General features: G+C 37.0%; 1 protein-coding gene across 4 annotated transcripts in view; it reads right to left on the bottom strand.

Moving 5' to 3' along the window:
- HACE1 (HECT domain and ankyrin repeat containing E3 ubiquitin protein ligase 1) overlaps positions 1-22,225 on the bottom strand; it is a 106,335-nt gene extending 84,110 nt beyond the window's left edge. The window contains exons 1-7 of one of the 4 annotated variants that reach the window (XM_060419219.1): positions 21,941-22,056; positions 21,543-21,684; positions 15,252-15,306; positions 14,114-14,203; positions 13,230-13,334; positions 6,914-6,989; positions 696-827 (exon numbers count right to left, since the gene is read on the bottom strand). In XM_060419219.1, the coding sequence (XP_060275202.1) occupies positions 696-827; positions 6,914-6,989; positions 13,230-13,334; positions 14,114-14,203; positions 15,252-15,280 (432 nt within the window). In that variant the 5' untranslated portion in view covers positions 15,281-15,306; positions 21,543-21,684; positions 21,941-22,056. Of the gene's footprint in view, positions 1-695; positions 828-6,913; positions 6,990-13,229; positions 13,335-14,113; positions 14,204-15,251; positions 15,307-21,542 lie in introns of all 4 variants that reach the window. The other 3 variants (XM_060419218.1, XM_004011242.5, XM_042253365.1) reach the window with 3 other exon arrangements.
- Between the last annotated feature and the right edge of the window lie 1,572 nt (positions 22,226-23,797).

The raw sequence follows: 23,797 nt of genomic DNA, 5'->3' as shown, positions 1-23,797 counted from the left end.
GCAACCAGGATATGAAATTATAAAACGCAGAAAGTCAATCTAAAATCTTAAGCTAACAATCTTTAAATAAGGTAGCAGTCTCCTAATGAGAAAGAAAACTATTAGCAATTTTAAAAGCCAAATGTTTATACATAGGCATAACAGTAAAGTATTGCCATAAAACAAATGCATGATTTTAGAAATCAAAAGTAAGAAAGAAAACAGCTGTGATTCTAGTACTTATATAGTACTTATATGCCAAGGGAGTAGAAAAATATGATAACCCAAGTTGAACTATTTAAGCCAAGCTGGAGTTTACTCTCTTCATGGTCTAATTCCAAAACTTGAGGCTTAATGGTAAAAACATGAAAATGGTAAAAAAAAAAATGAAATAGTTGTTTGATAAAACTGACAACAGAATAAACATTATAAACTTAAATTATTTGTTAATATTTAAGATTTAAAGCATACAGCTAATAAATATGAATCAAAAATAAAATTGAAATCCAAATTACATTAAACATATTTTAAAGCACTATTTTCTGTTCCCTTTATCCACAAAGAATATACTAATCAGAAGTGCACATGATGCAGAAAATGTTTTAAGATTTTGCTTTATGTTTCCAATTATGCACAGCAAAAAGCTTTTCATGAATTCAAAGTTTAAAAAAAAAAACAAAACACATGCAACTTAAAGTCCTTAAGGCTTAATTTACCGTCTTGTGGCCATTCTGGCAGGCCACATGCAGCGCTGTCTGCCCCATCGCGTCCTCAACATCGACATCACTGACGTGTTGTACTAGGTCATGGAGTAGTTCTGTCCGCCCATTCACAGCCAGCCAGTGTATCTGTACAGCCATTTAGTTACATAACATTTATACAGGAGTATTTCATATAAAAACAGCAAATAAATAATGCAATTATTTCTCAACTGTGAGCACTACATGCATACCAAAGATTAAAATTTAAGCCAATATAATTTTTTCCTATATTTTAAATGTGGGAAAATATGTATCAGGATATAGGTTATACAGTCATGTATTTCAAAATCAAGCATTTCAATGTTCAAAGTAATTAAAAATCCTAAACTGAGGATCACTAATACTCTGCTTCTTAGATGACCATGGATTGTATGTATCTCTAGAGAAGAGGTACTAAAAGTTTTCCCTTCCCCAGAAACAAACATAAGTTAAAAAGTAATCAACACAGTAGCGGTCATATTCTTTATTTCCTATATTTTACATATAATGCATAAAACATACATAAATAACATACATCGGGAGGATAAAAAATATAAAACACCTAGAAGTCTACAACTCAAAGATAATGTTATAACTTTGGTCTATGCTGTCCACACATTTTTCATCTGCCTTTTTTCCATTAAAAAAAATATATCATGCAACTTGTTTTAAAATGATAGCTTTGAACCCAAGCACCAGCTCCTACTTCTTCCCACACCACTGAAATGACAATAAAGGGTACTTTTTCTTAAACAACTGATCTATTAAGATAACGGAGGAGGAAATGGCAACCCACTCCAGTATTCTTGCTGGGAAAATCCCATGGACAGAGCAGCCTCCCAGACAACAGTCCAAGGGGTTGCAAAGAGTCGGACACTACTGAGCAACTGAACATGCACATTAAGATAAAGAACAGGAGAGAACACAATAGCAACACATTTTGGAAGCTTTTGTCTGCTTTGTCAGAACAGAAAGATGATCCCTAAGCCAGTAAAAGAGAACACTAAGAAGGAAAATTGAGATCACAGAACTCCCCAAAAGCTCAAGAATAGGTAGCAAGCGCCCTGCAGTGTCTCTTGGTTACATATAACTTTTATATGACCCACGAAACCAAAAGATCCGTGTGACTAGCTTTACTGCAGTATTCATTTTATTAACATGCTCAGGAACAGAACCTGCAGCATCTCCGAGGTAGGTATACAAATAAAAACCCAAAACAAGAGAAAGGCAAAGGCATCTCCAGGATGATGGTGAAGAGATATTCCAAATAACACTGTACAGCAAGCCAAGAAATCAATCAGCAGTCTCCGTAACAGACTCCCTCAAAACTATTCAAGATGAAAGGTAGTGAACATACGTTATGAGGATATTTACAAAGTTCAGGGAAACTCTAGTAAAGAACTGACAATACACATTTAGAAAACAAAATTCTGAACTGCAATGAAGAGAGAAACAGAAAAGATATATGGATTGAAAAGGAAAAGCTATAATTATCTTAATTTGCAGATGATATGATTATCTATGTGGAAAATCCTAAGGAGTCTACCAGAAACTCCTAAATTAATCAAGTGAGTTCAGCAAGGTCACAAGATATGTGATCAACACATAAAAAGCAATTGTATCTCTATGTACCATCAAGGAACATGCAGAAATCAAAATTTAAAATAATGTTACTTACAATTGCTACAAAGAAAATAAAATATCTAGCTATACACTTAAACCTTGCACAAGATCTGTAAGCTGAGCAACATAAAATTCTAATGAAAGAAATCAAAGACTTAAATAAATGGAGAGACATACTGTGTTTACAGACTGGAAGACTCAACATAGTAAAGATGTCAATTCTCCCCAAATTGATCTATAGGCTTAATGCAATTCCGATTTAAAAAATCTCAGCAGGGTTTTTCATCATGGACACGTTTATTCTAAAATTTATATGGATGGGTGAAAGAACCAAAGTAGCTAACACAATCTTGACAAAAATGAAGTGGGAGGAATTACTCTACCTGATCTTAAGGCTGTATAGCTAGAGTAATCAAGACAACGTGATAATGGCAAACGCACAGAGAGTGGAACAGAACTGAGGGCCCAGAAATAACCCTGTACAGGGACGCCTAAAACATTGTTGAGAGAGATACAAAGCTAATTTCACACAGGAAGTATGTAGTCTTTACAACAAATAGTGCGAGAGTAACTGGAATCCATAGGTAAAAAAATGAGCCTTGACTTTAGCATCACAGACAAAGCTCAAAACAGATCATAGGCTTAGATATAGAATGTAAAATTATAAAACTTTTTGAAAAAGGTAAGAGAAAATCTTTAGGCTCCACAGCAAGGTAAAGAGTTTCCAAACTAGACACCAAAAACACAATCCATAAATGTAAAAACTGATACACTGAACTTCATCAAAATTTAAAACTTTCACACTACAAAAGACCCAGTTAAGAGTTTGAAAAGGCAAAGTAAAGATGGAGAGAAAATATTTGCAGGTCACATACCTGACAAAGGTTTGGTATCTCCAAAATACAAAGAATTCTTAACAACTCAAAAAAAAAAAAAAAAACACACCAGAAAATGGGCAAATGACTTGAACTCATTTCACAAAATAGGATATAGAGATGGCAAATAAAACACGAAAAGCTGTTCAACATTGGCAATTAGGTAAATGCAAATTAAAACCATAATGAGATATTACTACATACACACCTATCAAGATGACTAAAATAAAATACAGTTACAACACCAAATGCTGGCGAGAATGATAGAAAACTAATCATTCATATGGTGCAGGTGGGAGTACAAAATGATACAGTGAGACTGGAAAAGCTTTCCAGTGCATTTTAAAACTAAATATGAAACTACCATACAACCTAGCAACTGTATTCCTGGGCATTTTACTCCCTAAAACATGAAACCTTTATGTTCACACAAAAACCTGTACACTATGTTCATGGCAGTTTTATTCCCAATAGGCCCAAACGGGAAACAACCCAGTGTCTTTCAACAGGTGAATGGTTAAACAATCAGTGGTACATCTACACCAATTAGTCAGCAATGTAGAGAAATGAATTATTAATACACATAATCAAGATCCATCCCCATGGAATATGATGAGCACACAAAGCCCATTCCTAGTATGATTCCATTTATATTACATTCTTGAAATGACAATATTTTAGAAATGAAGAACAGATTACTGATTGCCAGGGTTAGGCATGGGATGAAGGAAAGGAAAGGTGTGGTTATAAAAGGAAATAAAAAACATCTTTTTGGAGTTGGAAATACTAAGAATATTGACTGCAGTAGTGGACACACAGACCTATAAAGGTAGTAAATCTGTCTAAAACTTAACATACATAAACAGGTAAAAGTGGATACACGTTAAACTGGAGAAATCTGAATAACATAAATTATATCACTGTCAATATCCTGGTTATAACATTATACTATGGTTTTATAAAATGCTACCATTGAGGAAAACTGTGCAAAATATACAGAGGATTTCTTTGTATTATTTCTTACAACTGCATATGAATCTACAAGTATCTCATTTTTTGAAAATACAATTATTAATCACATGAGAAACAAAATGCTATGAGAGAAAGAAAAGCAACTATAGGGACTTCCCTGGCAGTCCAATGGTTAAGCCTCTGCACTCCCAGGGCAGGGGACATGGGTATGATGCCTGGTCATGGGACTAAGAACCCACATGCCACAAAACACAGCGTTCTCCCCACCCTCAAAGAGCAACTGTAGGAAACTTTTTGGCCTAACTATGAACAGTTTTTATTTAGCCAAAAAATTAGAATAGTGAAAAATGATCTAACAAAAATTACAGTTCTACTGGATGGGTGTGAGAGAAATGTGCTTGTACATGATGGGATAAGAGGAGGTGAGGCTAAAAGAGAAACACTTAACTTCATATTCCAGAAAGGCAATAGGTGATGCCTAAAACTGAAAAGTCAAAAAGCAGTAATACTAGCATGTTATTTAGAATTAGGGAAACAAAATTTTTAAATCTATTAAAATAACTGAGAAAAGTTGACTGTGGAGTGAGAAATTTGGAAGCTGAGGAGGAAGGTAAAAAGAATGTTAGAAAAGACCTAGATGTGAAACCAGACACTATAAAACTCCTAGAGGAAAACAAAGGCAGAACACTCTCTGACATAAATCACAGCAACATCTTTTTGATCTACCTCCCAGAATAATGGAAATAAAAAATAAATAAATGGTGCCTACTTAAACTCAAAAGCTTTTGCACAGCAAAGGAAACAAAAAATACAAATGAAAAGACAGCTAGCAAATTGGGAGAAAATATTTGCAAATATTTGTGACTGATAAGGGATTAGTCTCCAAAATTTACACACAGCTTATGACATTTAACAGCATCAAAACAAACAACCCACTCAAAAAATACACAGGAGACCTAAATAGACATTTCTCCAATGAAGACATACAGATGGCCAATAATCACATGAAAAGATGTTCAAAACTGCTAATTATTAGAGAACTGCAAATCAAAACTATAACTATCATCAAAAAAATCACAAACAATAAATGCTGGAGAGGGTATGGAGAGAAAGGAACCCACCTACATTGTTAGCAGGAATATAAATTGGTACAGCCACTATGGAGAAGAGTATGGAGGTTCCTTTAAAAACTAAAAATAGAGCTACCATATGACACTGCAATCCCACTCCTGGGCATATATCCAGAGAAAAACATGATCTGAAAGGATACATGCATCCCAATGTTCACTGCAGCACTGTTTACAACAGCTAAGAGGGGAAGCAACCGAAATGTCCACTGACAGAGGAATGGATAAAGACGTAGTAAATATATACAATGGAATATTACTCAGCCATTAAAATGAATGAAATAATGCCACTTATAGCAACACGGATGGGCCTAGAGACTGTCATACTGAGTGAAGTAAGTCAGATAAAGAAATGTCATATGACATCCCTTATATAGGAAACCTAAGAAAGAAATGATACAAATGAACTTATTTACAAAACAGAAAGACACTCAGACTTATAAAAGGAACTTATGGTTGCCAGGAGGGAAGGGATACTTAGGGAGTTTGAGATGGTCATGTATACATGCTATATTTAAAATGAATAACCAACAAGGGCTTACCATATAGCACTTGGAACTCTGCTCAATGTTATGTGGCAGCATGGGTGGGAGAGAGGTTTAGGGAAGAAAGGGTGCATGTATCTATAGCCGAGTCCCTTTGCTGTTCACCTCAAACTGTCACAGCATTGTTAATCGTCCATGTGTGTATGTATGCTCAGTTGCTCAGTCATTTTCAACTTTTTGCAGCCCCATGGACTGTAGTCTACCAGGCTCCTCTGTCCATAGAATCTTTCAGGCATACTGGCGTGGGTTACCATCTCCTACTCTAGGGGATCTTCCTGGCCCAGGGATTAAACCCGCGTCTCCTGCATCACTTGCACTGGCAGGTGGATTCTTTACCCCGTGCCACCTGGGAAGCTCTGTTAATTGGCTACACCCCAGTACAAAATAAAAAGTTCAAAAGAAAAAAAAGAGAACGTTTATTTTTTTTCAGGCGAAGAGTGTCATAAAGTAGATGTATATTTATTTGACATAAAATGCCATACATTCACAGGCCTTACAATTCATCTATTTAAAGCATACAGCTTACTGGGTTTTCGTATATTCAGAGTTTTGCAATCATCACTACAGTCAATTTTAGAACATTTTCAGTTCCCCCAAAGAAGCCCTGTACCCATTAGCACGCCCATTTCCTGAGATGGATACAGAAGATACATGTCTCACTCTGACTCTGCCACCTGGGTGAAGAAACTCATCCACTGCCTTCAGTTTTTCTTACTGATATTCTTCTGCTTTTTCCCCATAGGACTCTTAGAGGCAATGAATTTTGACAGTAGTTGGGAGACAGTATAGGCAACATAACCAAACATCACATCATTCTTATGCCTCACTTTTATCATTTTGCTGAGTTCAGAACAAATCAAGTCTAAATATTTCACCCTTAACATCAATATGTATAAATTGGCTGAGAAGTATACCTGAAATCATTCTGTATCTTCTCAATTACTACAAAGAAATAACTGCAGAAATATTTGTACACTTTGCATTACTATTACTTTTGATATTATTTTCTCAAAGTATTTCTAAAATCTCAGACAAAAACTCTTAGCACTTACTGCAGTAAGACCTTCATTATTACAAATGTTGACATCAGCACTGTATTCTAATAATTTACTCATGCATTTCTTTTGCCTGAAAAGAAAAAGAGACAGTGAAGACAACTGTTACTAGAAAAATAAACAAATGAAAATTATTTTACTGAAATATTAACTACACTCAATATTAACTGATAGCAAATAACCTGTATCTGCAATATTTAAATAAATACTTCAATAAATAAATGTAGCATATGAAACAAAATTGTTTCTATGACTCAAAGATAATAGGATTTTAAAAGGCCAAAATGAGGTTTTAATGCCACTGGGACAAATTCATCACTGAAAATGCTATGAAATTTCTAGTGTTGACAGAATATTTGAAATAGTAATCTTCATTAAAAATGTAAGACATTCATAAGCCTAACAGAAGGGGAATGGATAGAGTAAAATGATGTCTCAATGAATGCTATATCCTATATTCTTGACTGTATAATATTTAAAATACTAAGATGAGTTGTAAAAAATAACAAATTAATAAAATAGCTATCTATTCATACCCTTACCCACTTTTTTTTCAGCTTTTTTACTGTAGTAAAATACACATAACATAAATTTATCATCTTAACCATTTTTAAGTGTACAGTTCAGTGATATTAGGGTTCCCTGGTGGCTCAGACAGTAAAGAATCTGCCTGCAATGCAGGAGGCCTGGGTTCAATCCCTGGGTCAGGAAGATCCCCTGGAGAAAGGAATGACTACCCACTCCAGTATTCTTGCCTGGAGAATTCCATGGACAGAGAAGCTTGGCAGGCTACAGTCCATGGGGTCGCAAAGAGTCAGATACGACTGAGCGACTAACATCTGATCACTTGATCAGCAATATTAAGTATATTCATATATTGTGCAACCACCATCACCATCCATCTCAAGAACACTTTTCAGCTTTCTGAAACTCTGCATCCATTAAACAGTAACTCCCCATTCCCTCTCTTGCTAGTTCCTGGCAACCACTATTCTACATTTTATCTCTACAATTTGTCCTTATCTAAATGTCTCACAGAAGTAGAATCATACAGTTTGTCTTTTTGTGACTGGCTTATTTCACTTAGTATAATCTCCTCAAAGCTCATCCATGTTGCCACATACAACATGGATATAGAATTTCCTACCTTTTAAGGGGCTTCCCAGGTGGTGCCAGTAGTAAAGAACCTGCCTGCCAATGCAGGAGATGTGAGAAACACGGGCTCAATCCTTGGGTTGGGAAGATCCCCTGAAGGGCATGGCAACCCACTCCAGAATTCTTGCCTGGAGAATCTGATGGATAGAGGGGCCTGGTAGGCTACAATCCACAGGGTTGCTCAGAGTCTAACTCAGCTGAAGCGACTTAGCGCTCACGTAGGCTGAATAATATTCCACTGTATGTATACACCACATTTAGTTTATCCATTCATGTGCAAATGGATGGTTAGGTTCCTTTATTTTAGCTATTGTGAATAATACTGCTATGAATTCAAGTATACAAATATTTCTGTGAGACTCTGCATGAAATTGTGGGGGGTATATACCCAGAAGTGGAACTGCTGGATCACAGTATAATTCTATTTTTATTTTTGAGGAAGCAATGAACTAGTTTCCAGAGCATCTGTACTATTTCCCTTTCCCACCAACAGAGCACAAGGGGTCCAATTTCTCCACACCCTCATCAACACTTGTCATGTTTTTTTTTTGATAGCCATACTAATGAATCTGAGTTAGTGTCTCATGGTAGTTTTAACTGGCATTTCCCTGATTAGGGATATTAAGCATCTTTTCTTGATCTGGACACCTGTATATCTTACTTGGAAACATATCTACAATAGTATGTTGCTGCCTTTTGAACTGCCTACCCATGTCATTTTGCTCACAATGTTTGCTCCTAGTCTGATCCATTCTTCCTCACTCTTCAGTGTTTATCTCAATTTCTCCTTCATTAATAATTAAATGAAAACTCATGCTTTGGAAACAAAGTGATATACACACACACTATATGTATACACACATAATGTATATATGTGTGTTTATATATACATATAAAAAATATACAATTTATGTATATGCTTAACTGTGCTCAGTAATGAATTAAGAAAATATGATTTAATCTGTGGCATGAAAAAGTTTATGATCCAGGTAAGTAAATGATTATATACATACATAAAAAAATTACAATGGGGTATACATAATAGCATATTATGTATAATGTTATATAACATAGTATATATAGTATTAATGTGAATACTCAGATATTGTGATTTACAGCAAGAATACCTATTTATATATTTGGTCTTAATCCACACTTCTTGGCTCACAGTTCTAAACCCTAAACAATTAAAAGCAATGGGCCTCTTTTCCTGAAGAGAGGTGAAGGTGACTTTTGGGTGCCACCCAACGGTGGGGGCTGGTTGCCAGAAGAATCAAACCACAAATTAGAGGGCACTTTCAGTCCCACTCCTATCTCCAGGGAGGGGATAGCAACCAGAGGTTGAATCTGCTGCTAACAGCCAATGATTTAAGTCAATAATGACTATAAAATGATGTCTACATAGACTCAAAAGGACAATTTTTTGTCCCTTTCAGGAAGAGCTTCCATGGAGGGGAACCAAAATGCTACTACCTGCGACCATGCCCGAATCTCTTTGTTCAGGACCTCACCCAGTATATCTATCTCTTCATTTGGTTACTGACTCATATCCTTTAATACTCTCATAAAAAAAAAAACAAAAACGGTACTCTAGTGAGTAAACAAACACATCTTCCTGAGTTCAGTGAGCCCTTCTAGCAAATTAATCAAGTCCAAGAAACGGATCATGGCAAACTCTGATTTCTAGCCAGTTGGTCAAAAGTACTAGTTACAACCTGGACTCTTGACAAGAATCTGAGTTGGAAGGGGATGGCAGAACCTCCAATCTGTAGCCAGTCAGTCAGAAAACTACTTGAAACTGACCTGGCAACTGGCATCTGAAGTGAAGGGTGGTCTACAGGACTGAGCCCTTGACCAACAGAATCTGCTTCTACCTGAAGGTACATCATAGTGTCAGAACTGATCTGACTTTTAGGAAACTGCTGTCATTTGAGACTTGCTTGTTGGTTTGATGAAGCCTACAACTGCCCCGCCAACATACACACACACATACACACACTGGAATTGGGTCCAGGAACCCTTTACAAATAAGCTATACATATATAATAACATATGGTATACAGAGAATATACATAATACATGTAATATAATAACTATTTACTCTGATAATAAATTTCTTCATACCCTATCACATTTCTTTTATCAACTCAGTACTAAGCATAGCTAACTAATTACTAATTATTCAATCTTATAATAGCTATCAGTTCAGCCTCTCAGTCGTGTCTGATCTGTAACCCCATGGACTGCAGCACATCAGGCTTCCCTGTCCATCACCAACTCCTGGAGCTTGCTCAAACTCATGTCCATCAAGCCGGCGATGCCATTCAACCGTCTCATCCTCTGTATATATAATAGTTATAATTGCTATTAACTGAATAAACCTTTTAAAAGAAAACAAACTACTTTTCTTGCTACGACTCTTTCTTTCTAAAGGGAAGTTAAATTCAACTAAAATCAGATTTTAATCAAAGAAATGGAAGAAAATAAAGCTCTGAGTAAACTTAAAAGTTCAAACGTTTACAAAGTTTCTTCATCGAATGCAGTTATGAAAACCTTAGGAAATAAATCTTCATTACTGTGAGGAAACAGACCACAAAATCCTATTAAAATTAATATTACATTGTTTAAATTATGCCTCTGTGTGTGTGTGATGGCACCCATAATGTGGGACTTCTAAAATCTATTCAGAAGCCTGATGTGGACCATTGGCCTACTGTCAAAATAAACACTTAGGTAGGACTATGCAGGGAAAGGGTTCCAAAGAAGTGTTTAGGGCAGAGGTTTGTTGAAGAGAAGCAGCAAAACATAATGCTCCCCCTCCTAAAAATGAACTGCAAAAGGTACAGGGCAGTATGAGAGAAATACATCTTTTTTCTTACTTAACAATCATCACTGCTATTTTCCATAACCTTGAGTAAATCAAAAAGACCCACTAAGTGCTCACCTCTTTTGCTTAGAATGGAGCTAAAATATTAACTAATACATGAGCTCTACCCTTTATGAGCTCACAATCTAGCTCAAAAAAAATAGTGAAAAAATGTTTCAAATCTGACCAATATGCACCTAAAGATACACAATAATTTTTAAGTCTTCTCTTTTAAAATTCTCATATAATCATGAGCAATGCTGGATCCTTTTGTACAGGAAGCAACAACCTTCCTGCCTGGATACTGCAACAATTATAAGTTTATGGTAACCCAAAGGACAGCGGGACCAGTCATCCAAGTGCTCTGAGGCAACCTAAGGGGTCTTCCACTAGAAAGGAAGGCAATTCAGTACTAACGTACACAGCACTGATGGCTGAAGATAGAAACTCTAAAGCTGGCCAAGGGAAATATTCTACCTTTCTGACACTGACAGATGAGGGAACAAAACAAAAAATCCCACAAATCAGATGGACCGGCCAAAGGAGCAGAATTCACCTATGACTTCTGCTTCAGTCTAGACAAATTTGAACTTGTAGAGAAATCACACCAAAAAACGTTTTCTGAAACCATCAAAAGCTACAGGAACAAGTAGCTTTTAAGTTGAACAAGGTGTCCCTAAGCTGTACAAGGCACCCATTTAGTAAATAAAAAACAAAATAGTTATGTACTGAATATCAAAAGTAATCTTTATAGGAATGAAATGCATCCAAGTTAGATGCTATGTAAGGGTTCTGGACTCTTATTCCTTTTCTCTTGACTGATTTGCCATATGAATTATGAAATAATATGTCATATGTTTTCATCTTTAAAATGTAATGGTCTCCAAATTGAATGTCTCAACAACAACAAAAAAGATAAATATTTGAGGTGATGGATGAGAGAAATCCCTTCACAATGTATAGATAAAATCATGATGTACACTATTCAATGGTCTCCTAAATGACAAAGTCCCCTATTACAGCAGGAGTAAACGTTTTATCCCTGCTGTGCACCAACCTGTCCTTCCACTTACAGTTGTTGAGACAATTTGTTATATGTAACTTCTAAAAAGAGCTTTGTCCCTAACCTACCAACACATGGGATAATGGATCTAGACCTGAGATCAGGGCAGCAAAGGAGCCAGTGATTTACTCTTGTTGTTGTTGTTCAGTCACTCAGTCGTGTCCGACTCTTTTCAACTCCAGTACTCTGTATTTATTCTGTTTACCCTAACCTAGGCTTTGACACCCTACAACATACCTAATGCGGCCGATTATTATAAAAAGCAATTGTTTAACCAGCACATTGTCTTTTAAAACATGAACAACTAAACTGGTTCACATGCTAAATCAGGAAATGGGACAGATCAGACAGAGTCAAAGACTATGCCTCTCCCATGTCCAACCTAGATATCACTATCGTTCTTATTTTACTGGTTCCACTATAACCCTTATCTGAAAAAATTTGGTCTCACGTTGATGAAGTTGACAATTTTAGCCCCATATCTATCTCACTTAGGCAGCCACCTTAACTATGCAGAATTTCAGTTCAAAACAGGCAAGAAAAATACTTTCCAGAGTAATCAAAAGAATAAACACATAGAAATATTTTTCAAAGAGAAGTTTTCTGAAAGTTTCTCAAGCCGTGAATCAAAAACTACTTATTTTCATTGTAAACATAATTCCAACCATTTTGGTCTGGTCCTCAGTCCAAGAGAATTTTAAGAAGTGAAAAATATTATTGAGGCAGATACATATGTGACTGTGAAATTCTCAATAAAAAAGGAGAAATCCATAAAAAGTACAGTAGGGTTTAAAATAGCACACAAGTTAGTACACTAATTCACAAATAATTATAAACTAGGTAAAACATATTTACTCTGTCTTTAATTGCATTAATAAAATTAACCGAACAATTTGGAAAATAAGTCATGGAGTCATGGAGTTAAGACGTGGCAAAAGACTAGCAGGAAAAAGGACACTGAAACAAAGAGGTGAAAATTACGCTTTTCAAAAAATGTCATTAAAAGTAAAAATAAACTCTGACAAACATATATTTAAGAAGAAAAATATTAGTGGGCTACTTAATAAATTATTGATATTATTATAGTTATTTAAAAGGATAACATAATAGTCCAAGACCCTCTTCCCAAGGGAAATATTGGGGGGAAAACAATTACCAAATGAAGGCAGAGTGCTTTCCTATGTCATAGCTGATAATCCAACTTAAGCTACTCAAGAAAAAATATTTACCCATTTCTAGCTGCCAAATGAAGAGGTGTACAGCCCGAAATATCTTGATAGTTAGGATTTGCTCCTTTCTTTAAAAGCAGAACCAAGCATTCCACTGATCCACAACTAAAACAATATTAAAAACAGTTCAGATGCATTTAACATACAGCCATAGTTGACAAAGCTTAATTAAAAAACGAAAAGCTCTATTAAACACATTATTTAGGGGGTCCACACTGACCAACAATTTAACTCCTATTACAAAGAGTAAATAACCTCTACTTTCAAGATGGCACATTCTACTACAAAATCTATGAAGTATTTGAGAAATTCATATGAAACAAAATAAAGTAGCAGTAGCACATAAAAGAAAACATATAATACTCTCAACTTTTGGCCTTCCAGAAGCCAAATTTATATTGAAAAATCAATTTTATTTAGGGAAAGTTAGCACTACCTAAATCTTAAAAGGTGAGGTCAACAAACTGATTAGTTACACACTGGAACATTATGAATAAAAATCATTCTCACACCTAAGAAAAAAGTATAAAGCCAATAGCTTCACATTCAGTTAGCATATAAAATCTTACATTGGTGGTATAAAAGTAAAATGTTGATGAATGCACCCTCTTAAGTATATCCAGGAAAGATAAACCCCATGCCTAACCTCCTCTAATCTGATCTAGGACAAGCAAAAACATCAGATATGACTTGAGTCCAATCCCAAAATTAAAAAACTATCTAGAGAAATGATGCAAGCGTGGCACACTATGGCCTCAATAAGACAAAGAACCACTCAGCTACCTGTTCTCGTCTCTCTCCATAACTACTACGGAATCACACTGCTTCAAAGCTTACTGATCATTACTTTAGACCAGAGCTTAATCCAAAATATTTAGTCTTACTTTGCTGCAATGTGAAGCAAGCTTCTTTTCACACGTCCAAATGCATAATTGACATCAAACTTTGAATTTGATAGTAGTTCAGAAACAGACCTATGCAAAAAGAAGAATGTTTAAAAAAAAGTTTTTAAAAACATAATAACTCAAGTTAATAGCTCTTTAGTATTACCCTTACCAATTACGCAAAAGGTTTTGTCTCACATCAGCCAAAAAACAAGGCACTACTCTCTATGCAGAGCACGGCAGCCAGCGCAGCATCATCCAAACTTCAACTGCCCTCACCTACAAGCTGGTGCTGAAGGGCTCCTCATCTGCCGCTCTGACTATGTCACCTGCTCTGAGGACACCTAAGTTGGCTTCAGCTCCCACTAGATTCTTGAGAAACAATGACAGTAGGGCTGGCTGCTCCCTGTGCACAAAGTTGAGCCTATCTGTATTAATTTTGGCCAAATAAGAAAAATCAGACAAACATATTTTAATTATATCAGACAGGAATTTCAAAGCAAAAAAAAAAAATCATTTATATTTTAAACTTGTTTCAAAATACAGTGCCTCTTTCTCCTCATAATACCAAACTACCTAATGGCTAACCATAGCAGAGCTGTCTGTTACAAGTTACACCTCATCACACAGCCAGACAACTGTATCTCACACAAGCCCTATAAAAGTGTCAATACTACATTAATAAAAAGAATATTTAAAGAAAAGAACTTCAAAATAGTAGAATATCAAGGAATAAGTTGTCCATCAGGCCTAAATTTCTGCTACAAAGGTCAGTAGTAACCTCTAACAGAAACCGTATTTTTTTCACTGTCAGTAACCAAGCAAAGAGTTATTTTAATTTCTGACTATTTGTTTAGAAAATCTCTAGAAAATCTCTTCACAACACTGTAAATCAACTATACGTCAAGAAAATATGTAAATTTTTTAAAAAATTAAAGAAAATCTCTAACCATAGATTATTATAGTTAATAAAGAACTTGGAAAATCCTGTTTCTTATTTCACAGACAGAAAATTATAACAGAGTTTAATAACTTGCCCCAGGTCATTATGTCCAAACTCTGTGTCCATGTTTATATATACAACATTTAGGTAAATTCATATTCTTAAAAAATATAAATTTCTGAAATATGCACTCACCTGTGTTGATCAGCCATTACCATTGGCATTAATGTATAAACAGCAGTTTCATTATCTAAGTATTAAAAAAAAAAAAACAGAGAAAGGAATTAATTTATCTCCTGTTTTTTCCAAAAGGCGATACGATGATTTTAAAGTTTTTTTGACTCTAAATAAAACGCTAAGAGAAGAGACGGAAGATAATTATGAACAGTGCAAAACACCAGAAGTATTACACATACTATTTGCAAAAATGTAGAATGTTTCATCATACCTACTAGTATTTTGGAGGAATTTTAAGTATATATGGATATCAAAGATATACATGCTAAAATAAATTTAAAACATTAAACATACATAATAGTTGCTTCGTATCAATACTGTAACAAAATAAATTTTTAGAAGTTTTTATAAAACAGCATTAAAGTCTAACTTTTACTTATTACTTAATTTACATTTTCATTTTTTATAGAATTCACAGAAATGATTCAAAAGAAGTTAAAAGTCAGTAATACCTACGATCTCATGTGATACTTATGTAAATTTCAGCCAGTGTTTGCATTTACTTTTATATTACTAGTGGTCATTCCTCAATTCAATGCATTTTAGAGCTTCATGTTTTTTAATAAGTTATTTACAATGAATAACCCTGATACATCCCATTTAGTCCTTAAAAAATTACCAGCGGTGCTAAAATCAATGAGTTGAAGTTTGAGGAAAAAGAGTATTTGCATATCAAAACATCTCCCCCAAATACTAACTACAAAGGAAAAATAGTGAATTTACAGTGGAGAACGCAGCAGATATCACCTTAATCAACTCAAAAAGGGTAACATCACCAGAAATAATATATATCGATATTTCACAGTGCTTGAGTTTCCACTGAGAAGAGCATACCACTTTCACAGTATTCTTGCCAAAAATCTTTAATTTACTCATGGGAAAAATTAGACAAATCCAAATGAAGGAGAATTCCACAAAATACCTGATCAGTCCTCTTAAAAAAGTCTCAAGACCGTGAAAGATGAGGAAAACTTAGAATTATCATAGTTCAAGGGAGGCTAAAGAAACATGACACCAGGATGCAGCACGCTTGGGGCTGGTGCATGGGGATGACCCAGAGAGATGTTACGGGGAGGGAGGTGGGAGGGGGGCTCATGTTTGGGAATGCATGTAAGAATTAAAGATTTTTAAATTAAATAAATAAATAAATGCAATGTCGTATTCTGGATTGGATCCCAAAATAGAAAAAAAGGCATTAGCAGGAAAACTCCTGATATTCTAATAAACATCTGTAATATCTCTAATAAATGTCTTAAATGCTAATAGCAATATACCAATATTAACTCCTTAGTTTTGATACTTGTACTTTGGTTGTATAAGATGTGAACATGAGGCGAAACTGGCTGGAGGGTATACAAGAACTGAGTAGTATTTACGCAACTTTTAAGTCTAAAATTACTTAAAAATGGAAAGTTATAAAAAAGGAGAAGGCAAAGTTATTAAAAGATTCCTAAGAGACGAGTCAACCAAATGTAATTAAGGTGTGGACTATGACTGGATGCTGATTCAAACAAACCAACTGTAAGATATTTTTGAGAGGAGAATTGATGAACTGGATATCTGACGAGAATTAAAAATTACTGTTGTGTTGGCTCTATTAATGATATTGTGATTATGTTTGAAAAAATATTTAGAAATATATCTTGAAGTATTTATAAAACAAAAGTAACCATTTCTGCACATTTTTATTCATTATTTTAACTATTTTTGAGTATGGACATGAAGAACAATTTAATCCCAGGAAACTTCACAAGTCCAGAGTGCAGATGCAACAGTTCTTTCACTATAAAAATAAAGTTAATAACCAAGGAATCCTATTAATAACTAACAGCCAACATGTTTTAAACCATTATCTTCAAGGTACTAAACACTTCATATACAAATACATCATCTCTTTTATCCTAACGGGCACTTTATGAAGCAGGCACTAGTATTATCCCCATTTTGCAAATTAGAAAATTGAAGCACTAGTTATGCAATAAGTATGTGATGGTGGCGTTAAGTGGCTAAACTGGAATTCAAAGCTGGCTGATTCCAAAGCCCCCATTATAAAAATTTTACAGTGCACACAGTATACACTACATATAAATAACCAAAAGGTCTACGATACAGTACTTATTCTTGACATGTACAACAGAGTCTGTTTCACTCTTCTATTTCGATTTTTTCAAAATGTTAACTGCAATGACTAAATCATTCTCATTACGTATAAGGGAATCACCAACAGGAGTTGAAAAAACACTGGACTAAGCCTCCCTCAGCACGGCAACGCTCTCTCTCTCTTATAAAACACGTGCCCCCCAAAATTAAGACAATTTCAATTAAGCCATTCCATACTAAAGGAATAAACAGGAAATACCATTATTTGTGAATTTAAACTTATATAACAAGATAGTACACAATTTTAAGTGAACATCATAAGTTCACATGGGTTTATTTACAGTATTTAGATAAAATTTATAGATAGATCTTATTTTTCAGTCACACCTCACCTTATTAAAAAAATATAGCTTACATACACTAAAAGGTATGAAGACACAAATATAACCACAACTCTGATGCTAGAAGGAGACTCTCCAGCAAATACTAAGAAAATACTGCATAAAATTTGCTGTCAGGTGATTCCTTCTCCACACTCATGAAGAAATCTTGAAAATTAGGTATATAATGAAAGTTCAGAGTGATAAGATTAAACTTTCTCTCACTTAAGAGTGGTAAGACTAAACTTTCTCTCACTTTATTAGATACATTGGCCATTTTTATTAATAGTTTCAGAAAACTGTTTAAAGGAAAACCTTAAAGACCAGAAAGCAGATTCACTATGCTATATTCAATTTCTCCTCAAACCATAAAATGGAGGAAGATGTTTTTTAATTGGTAACTGCACTCATCTCACATGCTAGTAAAGTAATGCTCAAAATTCTCCAAGCCAGGCTTCAGCAATATGTGAACCGTTAACTTCCAGATGTTCAAGCTGGTTTTAGGAAAGGCAGAGGAACCAGAGATCAAATTGCCAACATCCGCTGGATCATGGAAGAAGCAAGAGAATTCCAGAAAAACATCTATTTCTGCTTTATTGACTATGCCAAAGCCTTTGACTGTGTGGATCACAAGAAACTGTGGAAAATTCTGAAAGAGATGGGAATACCAGACCACCTGACCTGCCTCTTGAGAAACCTATATGCAGGTCAGGAAGCAACAGTTAGAACTGGACATGGAACAAGACTGGTTCCAAATAGGAAAAGGAGTATGTCAAGGCTGTATATTGTCACCCTGCTTATTTAACTTATATGCAGAGTACATCATGAGAAATGCTGGGCTGGAAGAAACACAAGCTGGAATCAAGATTGCCAGGAGAAATATCAATAACCTCAGAGAAGCAGATGACACCACCCTTATGGCAGAAAGCGAAGAGGAACTCAAAAGCCTCTTGATGAAAGTGAAAGAGGAGAGTGAAAAAGTTGGCTTAAAGCTTAACATTCAGAAAACGAAGATCATGGCACCTGGTCCCATCACTTCATGGCAAATAGATGGGGAAACAGTGGAAACAGTGTCAGACTTTATTTTTCTGGGCTCCAAAATCAGTGCAGCTGGTGATTGCAGCCATGAAATTAAAAGACACTTACTCCTTGGAAGGAAGTTATGACCAACCTAGATAGCATATTCAAAAGCAGAGACATTACTTTGCCAACAAAGGTCCGTCTAGTCAAGGCTATGGTTTTTCCTGTGGTCATGTATGGATGTGACAGTTGGACTGTGAAGAAAGCTGAGCACCGAAGAATTGGTGCTTTTGAACTGTGGTGTTGGAGAAGACTCTTGAGAGTCCCTTGGACTGCAAGGCAATCCAACCAGTCCATTCTAAAGGAGATCAGTCCTGGTTGTTCTTTGGAAGGAATGATGCTAAAGCTGAAACTCCAGTACTTTGGCCACCTCATGCGAAGAGCTGACTCACTGGAAAAGACTCTGATGCTGGGAGGGATTGGGGGCAGGAGAAGGGGACAACAGAGGATGAGACGGCTGGATGGCATCACTGACTCGATGGACATAAGTTTGCATGAACTCCGGGAGTTGGTGATGGACAGGGAGGCCTGGCATGCTGCAATTCATTAGGTCGCAAACAGTCTGACACAACTGAGCGACTGAACTGAACTGAATTATCCTAATCATCATTCAAGCATATACTCCAATGGGCTCAAGTTCTATTATTTTATTAAACAAATTACATTCATTGTAAATGCAGTAGTTTAAGGTTTTTTTTTTTCCACATAAACAAACGATATAAGCCAACTTTTTAAAGTGCACTGAGAATCTATATCCCTAAAATCATTGTTTTTCCTTACTTCCTATCTCACAAGATTCCTAATAATAGCACTCCATAATTAGCCCTAATAATCAGCACTTCATTATAGTGGGAATACTCAGGTTTTCATCATCTCAAGGGAACATAAATATTTCCTCTCAGTATCCAATTCAGTAAATATCTGCAGTTTAATCCTAAGTAACAAAGTTAGAGTGAAGTCTGAATAAAAACACCAACCTTAATAATTTATTCCAATCAAATGATTAATAACTGAATTCTAACAAGGCAAGATAAATATTTGATTATTTCCTAAGTTTAGTTAGATCTCATAAATCCTGTTCAGCCCTTAAAATGTAAGCACAACAATCTGGATTTTTGTAACTGGAATGTAACACATACACACATATGCACGCACGCATGCACGAGCGTACTTGAAAGAGCCAATTTCAAAGAATTAAAAAAGATTCATCAGAATTTGGGGATAAATTAAAACAAGATGAGCAAACTCATTATAATCAAAGAAAAACAAATGTAAGCAACTTGCAGAAAAGTTTTATTTTTCATTAGTCTAGTGTCCAGGGACTGTCAGACTGTCAGTGGAACTTTCTGTTTCAGAGAATAACTTGAGAGACTGATACTTAGTCTTTAAAATGCTGATATAATTAGATCTATATTCTTCTATGTAATAATCCTAAGGAAATAATTATAAAGGCAGACTAAGACTTAAAAATCAAAGATGTTCCTCATAAAATCTATTATAAAAAATTAGATTCAATGTTTGTTACATATTATCATCTGAAAGCCTGAAAAATCATAAGCATGTTTAAAGACATAAAAAGCGTTGTGCTTTCTAAAAGCAGAACAAAAGACTATATGCAGTATGATTTTAATTTGGTAGAGAAAGAAATAATAATAGAAAGAACTCAAGAGAATACTAGGCATTGTTTATTACTGGGTGAGAAATAATAATTTTTTTTCTTTCAAGATTTTCTACAATGAAAACATATTATCTTTAAAACCAGGAAATATTATCCAAGTATTCTAAGTCACATTTATGTTAAAGAAAAAAAATGGAGATTTAAGCTGAGCAATACAAATTGCTGTGTCAATGAAACTACACGCGCAGCAGCAGACACCGAAAAACCTGACTGTGAGAAATGAGTAAGCACTTAAAAAATGGACTCAAAGTGGAAACAAAACAGAGAAAGAGTTAAGCTGAAGGCAAAAGTCTTGTTCCTAACATCAGGATTATTTCAGTCTGTTACTTTATACGAGCAAAGTACCAAGTACAAACGTACTTTTCAGAAACAGTCAACTCAAATTATGTTGTTCTGAATCACAGGTACAAACAAGGGAAAATCTTTTCAGGAAAATCATCCCTAGGTTCCCAGTCCACATTTCTCTGTTGACTCTGTGCCAAGGTCTCCTTCCCTAACTTAAAAATCATTGTTCCAGCAGCAATTCAAAGAAAGTTTCCGGGCGGGGGCGGTGGCGGATATAAACTAATACAATGCATTAAAAAGAAAAACAAATCACCAGCCATAACTGCTACCCTTTCTCTCAGTTGCGCGTACACAATCAAAAGCCTGTAAGAGGCAGCACGGCTCTCACCCACTACCACTAAACCGTTCATGAGGCTGCAAACAAAACGGCTTTTTCACCTCTTTTATTACTTGTGTGTTACCTATCCTGAAGGAACTTAACTAAAAATTACTAAACGACAAGGATCATGCCTTACTCCTTTGTAGAAGCACAGTAGCCCCAACCTGTCTGAAGTGGATATGCATATTAAAGTGTATACATGTAGACAAACAAGCACTTCAAGTACACGTTTGACATTTGACCTCCTTTTATTTATCTGCTTATTATAAAAATAAAATGGCGCTCTACATGTTGAAAAGGAAAAGACCGCTTAATTACCCCCAGCAGCTTAAAGTAAACGATACTACCTGGGTTGGGACTGGGGGGATCTCTCTACCCTACCCCACCAGCATTTCCAGGCAGCAAATGGAAAAAGGCCAACAAATATGCTGTCTTCTGACTCCGGGTCACCGCCATCCAGGTGATACTTCTGCTCCTTCTCCGAAACACCTAACCGATAGTCCGGAGAGACTTCCTTCAAGCCCTGCTTCTTCCAGCTGCAGGACACCCACGGCCCGGGCCCCTCCCACAAACCCCACCTGCCCGGGGCGGGAGTGGTGACCGAGGTGGCCAGGGGTCCTAGACCTGCCCCTCCCTGCCAAGGAAAGTAAATGTGGGCGTTTGTTCAGCTTTCAGTTAGTCTTCCCCAACCCTCGCAGCTCCCTGAGCCCAGCCCCCGGCGGCCCCAGCCCCGCGGCCCGCTCACCATCGGGCAGCTCCACGGTGCGCGCGCGGCGCAGCGAGCGCGTCAGGCGATTGAGCTGCTCCATCGCTCTCTCCATCCTCGGCGCGCCCTCCGCGCTCCCCCCGCCCGCCCGCGGCCTCCGCACTCGAAGCCCTACATCCCGCCCCGCGCCCGTCCCGCAGGCGGTGGTGCCGGCTCGCCCGGACTAACTCCCGGGGCTGCGGGGAAAGCTCGGGCCGCGTACTCCGTCCGGGGGCTGTCGGTCCGACGACTTAGGAGACACCCGCCGACGAAGACGGCGCTCTCGCCCTTCCGGCGGCCGCCGCCGCCGCTTCCCTCTCGGACTCGCACAGCCTTCTGGGAGCAGTAGTTTGGGGCCGCGCGCGCCCGGGGCGGAGCCACACTCGGTGCGCCCGTGGCTACACGCCTCCACCACGCAGACGCCAGTAGAGCGGTGTGTGCGGGAACCAGTGGGCAAACTGGGCGTACCCGCAAGTTCCTGGGGAAAATACCAGGGTGTTCCCACGCCCTCTTTTCCTGCTCCACAAAGTTTTACGCGAGCAGCTCCCTTCAACTCCTTCGGATTATATAGCCGATTGGGGATTTGCACAATTGTTCTTAAAAAAAAAAAAAAAAAAAACCCATCCTCAATCATGCCAGTATTGGTACGTTTTCCAGATACATGAACTTTTGAAATATAACATTTTCATATGTCAGATTTAAACAATCATAAAGTCAAACAATGCAAACGCAGAATATACGTTATCCTTTGTTTACTTCAGTTCAGTCGCTCAGTCGTTTCCGACCCCATGGACAGCAGCAAGCCCGGCTTTCCTGTCCATCACCAACTCCCTGAGCTTGGTCAGATTCGTGTCAATCGAGTTGGTGATGCGATCCAACCATCTCATCCTCTGTCATCCCCTTCTCTTCCTCCTGCCTTCAACCTTTCCCAGCATCAGGGTCTTTTCAAATGAGTCAGTTCTTTGCATCAGATGGCCCAAGTACTGGAGTTTCAGCCTCAGCTGAAACTGAGTCCTTCCAGTGAATATTCAGGACTGATTTCCTTTAGGATTGACTGGTTTGATCTCCACAGTTCAAAAGCATCAGCTTTCTTTATAGTCCAACTCTCACATACATACATGACTATAGGAAAAACCATAGCTTTGACTAGATGGACTTTGTGGGCAAAGTAATGTTTCTGCTTTTTAATATTCTGTCTAGGTTCATCATAGCTTTTCTTCCAAGGAGCAAGCATCTTTTACTTTCATGGCTGCAGGCACCATCTGCAGTGATTTTGGAATCCCCAAAATTAAAGTCTCTCACTATTTGTTTCCATTGTTTCCCCATCTATTTGACATGAAGTGATGGGACCAGATGCCATGATCTTGGTATTCTAAATGTTGACTTTTAAGCCAGCTTTTTCACTCTCCTCTTTCACTTTCATAAAGAGGCCAGTTAGTTCTTCTTCACGTTCTGCCATAGTTCAAGTTCAAGTTCAAATTCAGTCGCTCAGTCGTCTGACTTTTTGCAACCCCATGAATCACAGCACGCCAGGCCTCCCTGTCCATCACCAACTCCCGGAGTTCATGCAAACTTATGTCCGTTGAGTCAGTGATGCCATCCAGCTGTCTCATCCTCTGTCGTCCCCTTCCCAGCATCAGAGTCTTTTCCAATCAGTCAGCTCTTCGCATGAGGTGGCCAAAGTACCAGAGTTTCAGCTTTAGCATCATTCCTTCCAAAGAACAACCAGGACTGATCTCCTTTAGAATGGACTGGTTGGATCTCCTTGCAGTCCAAGGGACTCTCAACAGTCTTCTCCAACACCACAGTTCAAAAGCACCAATTCTTCGGTGCTCAGCTTTCTTCACAGTCTAACTC

The sequence above is a fragment of the Ovis aries genome, chromosome 8 (genome assembly GCF_016772045.2).
Source record: "Ovis aries strain OAR_USU_Benz2616 breed Rambouillet chromosome 8, ARS-UI_Ramb_v3.0, whole genome shotgun sequence".
Lineage (NCBI taxonomy): Eukaryota > Metazoa > Chordata > Mammalia > Artiodactyla > Bovidae > Ovis > Ovis aries.
The sequence above is the reverse complement of the archived record's forward strand: the minus strand, read 5'-3'. Positions and strand labels throughout refer to the sequence as shown.